At 41.2% G+C, this 6000-nt stretch overlaps 1 protein-coding gene across 7 annotated transcripts in view; it reads left to right on the top strand.

The window, feature by feature from the left end:
- The first annotated feature begins 364 nt into the window (after positions 1-364).
- gramd1bb (GRAM domain containing 1Bb) overlaps positions 365-6000 on the top strand; it is a 50123-nt gene continuing 44487 nt past the window's right edge. For 3 of the 7 annotated variants that reach the window (XM_019864910.1, XM_019864908.1, XM_019864905.1), the window contains exons 1-2: positions 367-1105; positions 5157-5246. In XM_019864910.1, the coding sequence (XP_019720469.1) occupies positions 696-1105; positions 5157-5246 (500 nt within the window). In that variant the 5' untranslated portion in view covers positions 367-695. Of the gene's footprint in view, positions 1106-5156; positions 5247-6000 lie in introns of all 7 variants that reach the window. The other 4 variants (XM_019864906.1, XM_019864907.1, XM_019864903.1 and 1 more) reach the window with 3 other exon arrangements.

Here is a 6000-nt window from a genome sequence, read left to right as displayed (position 1 = left end):
AGTCCTGTCACCTCCCTCTAACCCTTAGGCTGTAACCGCGTGGAAACAATGATAACCGGGAGCACAAGATTGGACCACCTCAAACCCAGCCCTGCAACAACCGGCATCAACATCACAAAACCCTCATCAAAAGACCTGACTGGCTTCAAACTACAGCAGCATATTTGCTAGCAGTGCCTTCCGCATTGCTGTGAGCAGAAAAGCAAAGGTGACAACTTTCGCAGAGAGGTCTTAACCGAAGGCAGGGTTGGCCCCCAGAAAGGACCAGGGAGTTGGATTACGTTCCCTGACATGCCTTATACATGTTTCATCTGCTGTTCAGAACAAAAGCCCCCTTTTGTTATCTAACACAGTCGTCTCTTCGCCCAGCTTGGGAGGTTGCCTTTCGTACCGTAAGATTGCTCTTCAGTTCATCAGCCAGCCACCCGCAAAATAGATGCGTGTCATTAAACATACGAGTCAGACCTAAGATAGCTGCTATCAGGACTCTTCAGCCATTATTTCAATCTGCAGGCTGGCGTTTGACAAGGACTTGGTCATTGCACCGGGAGAAGTGAGGAAGCGGCGTGAGGACCACCAAATAGGCAAGGATTGAAATTGCGCCTGCTTCCTTATTCCGTATTTTGGGAGTCGCTGACCTTTCAAGCGGCAGCGGTGTCACTCCTGAATTGACGCCTTGAAATATATTAGTTGCCATGAGTGACACATTTCGACCTCCTTCACTCCAAGTGAGCGTTCCAAACGATGCGCCGGTATATTCGGACGGAGGTAGGAACAGCCTGTCGGAGTACTCCATGAAGTCCAGCTCCTCCACACCGACGCTTCGCCGTAAACGCTTCAAGATGCGGCGCATGCGAAACGTCCCCAGTGAGAGGGCCCTGGAACGGGGGCAGCTAAGTAGCAGTCACCTCAAGGCTCGTTCGCACTCCGGCTCCAAGGAATACCTTCAGCTGCCTTCCATTGAGATCACGCCGTCCAGTGATGAAGATGCTCCCGCTTCGTGGTCGAGCTGCTCTACGCCCAGTGCCTCTCCACGACGGAAGCGTTTCCTGTTGAGGAAGTGGCTGAAAGTCAGAGAGAAGAAGGAGCAAGGCAGTGAGAGCAGGTTGGTATGGGCCTTCCCGACAAAGCTTTCCTTTTCCCACTTCTGCTCCATTCATCACCTTAATCCATGCTGCATCAGAGCATATGCTAATTCACTCATGTATGATGATTATACACGTCATGTACTGTACCACTAACTTCTTGAGAATATTAGCTTTGATATATCGGCATACTTCTTTCAACATAATTGGTAGTTTTTTTTTTTTTTGCTAGTGCATTGTCAAACATGACTACTTAGAGGATTTTGTGAAGTTAAAAGTAAATGAATAATATACCAGTTGCTAAAACGATGCAGTGCTGCCCAATGAATTTTTATAATACACAATTCAGAAGTTGGAAGATGGTGTGGTTGGCCAGATATGTTTGATTGCAGGGAATATTTAATTTCTGATCAATACTGAGCAAACATCTGAATGGAGCTAAAAGTTTTTAAATTCAAGAGCACGGCCTTTTTAAAATGTGAGGTTTGCCTTTTAAGCAGTGGCGCAGTTCGTGCATCGGATCGTCTTCATACTTGGCTTCCTCTTGGATGCCTTATTGTTCAATCTTTTGTTGCCTGAGTTGATCAGGTAAACATGTGGTCTTACTTGAAATGATGATATCAATTCCGGAGCGAAGGTAAACAAACCCCATCTCAGTTTTTCCACCACAATCAATTATTGCTGAGACGTTCCACTTTGGATCCAAAATGAACCTCTATACACGGAAGGACAAGTGTTGGAGGCAAAGGAAATTAAGATACTATCGATTACATCATTGGACTGAGACAATCAAGCCCAAGCTCAAGGTTCAATGCATTTTTGACAGTAGTTCTCAATCAGTCTAATTAGAGGGGATTCATCCAATGTGTGCCAGGTAGCGCTGCTAAATCCTCAGAGGGCCAATTACAGGAATTGGTCCATTACTCACAGCGTCGGTAGCTTGTCATTTTCCAAGACTCCATTTCTCTAGAGGCATCACTTCTGAGTCTGAAACTGTCATTATAGCCAGTTGGACTATCGGCACAGACCTGCTTCCCCTCATCTTGAAGTTTCTTTTTCAGCTTGGTATTTATACGAAAGGCATTGTGGCTTTAAAACAGGATATTCCTTCCGAATCTAGCGGTCTGGGAGTACCACATATGAATGGTTCTGCTATGTACAATGGTGAGAACACACTGTACCGCTGTGCAGGCAAAACTATTTTCTCTCCAGTCAGCATTGCTAAGGCGTGGGCTGTATTTTTCTTTTATTATTATTTATTTCTTTGTACTCTCTCGTATCTTTCGAATCCTGTTTTCAGTTTCCTGTTTACACTCTGATTTCAAGTATACATAGTATGTTATTTTCAGTCACACTGGGATGAAATATTTCTGTTCAACGAGGCACTACCGACTGTACTCTTACACCTGCAATGCTTTTGTCATGGAATATATGATGCGATGCTGTCTTTGCGCTTATCTTCCTAGATTTCACCTTCTTTCTTCTCAAACTTCATCTCATCTGCCTGTTTTTGTTATATCTCTCCTGATATTGTTGACAGTGTATGAGTGCATGCTTATAAGTTTGAGGGTGAATTCATGTAAGACTGCGTATTGTACTGTGCATGAAATTTGACATCCAATAAAGCAACATCATGAATTTAAAACGAGTGAGCCAGAGAGGACGGAGTAAAAATAAAGATATAGCATATGAGAGTTAATCAAGTATAAATAAGACAAACAATAAATTAATAGGGCCAGTGGTTAGCGCGTTGACCTCACACTGCAGAGGTTGTGGGTTCGATCCCAGCTCAGGCCTTCCTGTGTGGATTTTGCATGTTCTCCCCGTGCCTGCGTGGGTTTTCTCCGGGTACTTCCCCTCCCCCCCCACATTTAATTCACACGCAGGTGCTGCACACCTGACACGCAGACAAAAAAAAAAAGTGTTGTATATCTTCCAGTCCCATAGACCTCAATGACATGCATCCCATATTGTTTTTATATCACCACTCAGCAGCTGTAGTTTATTTTCATTAAAAAAAAAAAAAATCTTCAAGAACTCATTAATTCACGAAATTGCTCCGCAAAGAAAAAAATATATTTTGAGCCTTGACTATGTTGTACAGTAATCGAAAAAAGCCACTTGTGCAGTATAGAGTCCAGAGAAAAAAAACAAATGATTGAGCATTTTTGGTTAAACATTCATGACAAGTCCATCATCAGGAAGGTCACAGTCACGGCACAATAACGAACATTATTTTAAATACTCACTTGCCTGACCCAGCCCCTGACTCAGGACGACCAATGACTTGCAAACACCAGATTCATTTGGTTAAAGTTCACCTACTTTAACAGGCAAGGCTTTAACATCCGCACGCCACTTGTGCCCCAAAATTAGAGTCCAAGTGACTGAACAGACAGTCAACGAGTCCTGTAAAATGCTGGAAGGCTTTGCTAAATGCAACAACAACCTGGAAGATGTGAAGCGAAACCAGAGCAGGTGACCGGCTGCCGATCAGTGTGTATAATTGCATTGTTATCTTAAAAGAATTTATACAGTTTCAATGAAGTTAGTAGCATATGTTAGACAGTGAATGCATGGCACTGAGGGGACACGTGATACTTAAATAGGAAGTGGATCCTTTTAAAGCTGATTTGAATTCCAAAAATAAGTTGAATTGAATATGCTGAAGCCTGATGTGTTTTCTTAATTAGACTGTTTTTTTTTTCTGCTATTTAATGTAATTTGAAAACCTGCCTTTGAATATACTGAACTCCTCTTTTGTTACCATTGTCATGATGAATAGAACAAAAAAATGCCTGCAGAGATCTTTGTGGCTATCGTTCAGTTTACCTTGTCTTGTACTACTTGTCTTCATTTCTGATTGAATAAGCAGCACCGATACCGTTGCGGCAACACATTTTGTCGTAACTGCTTCAAGAACTCATGAATCGTCAATCAATCATTCACGAGCAACACAATTCTTATTTGCGTGCTTCTGGTGATGTCAGTATCATGTTATATAGGTTACACTGCCTTGCTGTCGAGTTCAAAGTGCTATTGCATGAATTCTACTTTGCTAATATCGCCGGCCTGAGCAGGATGGCTCCTGTTCAATTCAATCACTTTATCATAACATTTTTCCCTTGTCTGCTTTGTTGTGTATTTCGCATTTAACCCAGGCAGTGGAGTTTCTTGTGACTGCTTTGAACATACAACAACAAATTTCACTGTAATATAAAATGTGTGAATTTTTGTAATTACAATTTTCTAAAGAATTACTCATCAATAATTATTGATTTTTTTTTTTTTTTGTTGATGGAATTAAATTTTGGTATGATACAATTATGACTTGTTTAAAGGGTCATAAACAGATATCTGTTTACTGTTTCTTTTATTATACTATACAGACAGAAACAGGCTAATCATAATATGGAATATTTCCTGCTTCATATATTTTAGCTTAATCCATACCCCCCCAAAAAAAATCTTTTTTTTCAGCACAAGTACAGGATAGTCATAGTCATAGAGGTCATGTAGCCCCCTCTTGTGTCAATACACGATATGTGCATGTAAGGAACCTAAATTGTCAAATCATATTCAATAATGACGATCTTCTATTTAAAAAAATATATCCAACATTATTCTACTTGTACTATGTTTGGTTAATTATTGATTTTGTTTGAAAATCACCCTACTTTTTTGATAATAATTTTGTAATACTGTAGATGTTTTGCAGGTTTTGCAGAGCTGTCGCATTATAGTGCATTAGATGAAAAGTGGATATTAGTCAGTGTGAGACATTTGTTGCCTGGCGTTCAGCTGCAACAGTAACACATTTAGGGCAGCGTGATGGATAATGCTTCACTTTTGCCCCACCGGGCCAAACATGCTGCGATGCAAAATAATCCTCCATTCATAACCGGGACAAGGTGTAGTTAACATTATTTTCCGTGTCTTAGATGCTCTGCTATACATTTCTTCTCATTTCCCCATCTGTGTTTCTTGCTTATAGGTGCAAGAATGTAATGTATGTCTTAAATCATGAACAAATTGAGTAAGTAACTGAACTTTTCTCGTATGTGCCCGCAGCAGCCAGCAGAGTAGCCAGCAAAGCAGCCAACAAAGTAGCCATGAAGATGATACCACTCGTTTCTTGACTCCATTCATCAGAGAGGAGAGGTGAGCAATATCTTTCAAATTCTTTTGAGTGTGTTTAGATGGTGTTTCTGTCCTCTGTTTGAGTCCTATACCCACTGGAGCACATGCTGATACAGTTTCATGTGGGGTCTGGGGAGATAATCATTCAATACCCACTACTCTATTAATACTACAGCTACTAAACATTCTTTCCTACAGTGTCCACTAGAGGGCAAGTCCTCCTCCGGGGCTATAAATAATACGTTTTCACTCACCATTTATGCATTACTCTGCTATGATGTGTCTAAAATCAGTCTGAGTTTGTAAGTTTTAAATTAAAAAAAAAAAAAAAAAACTATTTAAGAGTGTAGAAAGTCACTGATGGCGTAGTTGGTCACTCGCCTGATTTTTGTATACTCTGTGGGTTCAATCCCCACTTAGTGATATTGTGAATATGAGTGTGATCGCTACAGATGTGCCTATGAATGAGTGGTCCAGGGTGTGGTCCCTATTTTGCCGCATTATACTCCTGTTCCCCGACAACTCCGAACAGGCATTTAGAAAATCCCTGTGGATTCTGTCTAGTGAGGAGAGTTAATCTCCCTATTAAAGTGTGTATGTTTAGAAAATGTTGTCATGGTCTGATAAAACCAATTAAGTTGAAATTGCAATCACTGCTCATCACCAGAAGAACCCCACACTTACAGTGAAGCATGCCGGTGGCCTTGCCGCATCATGCTTTGGGGTTGTTTTTCAATCATCTGCAACTGGGGCCTTCGTCGCGGTGAAGGAACTG

This window comes from Hippocampus comes, unplaced genomic scaffold (genome assembly GCF_001891065.2).
Source record: "Hippocampus comes isolate QL1 unplaced genomic scaffold, H_comes_QL1_v1.1 scaffold276, whole genome shotgun sequence".
Lineage (NCBI taxonomy): Eukaryota > Metazoa > Chordata > Actinopteri > Syngnathiformes > Syngnathidae > Hippocampus > Hippocampus comes.
The sequence above is the reverse complement of the archived record's forward strand: the minus strand, read 5'-3'. Positions and strand labels throughout refer to the sequence as shown.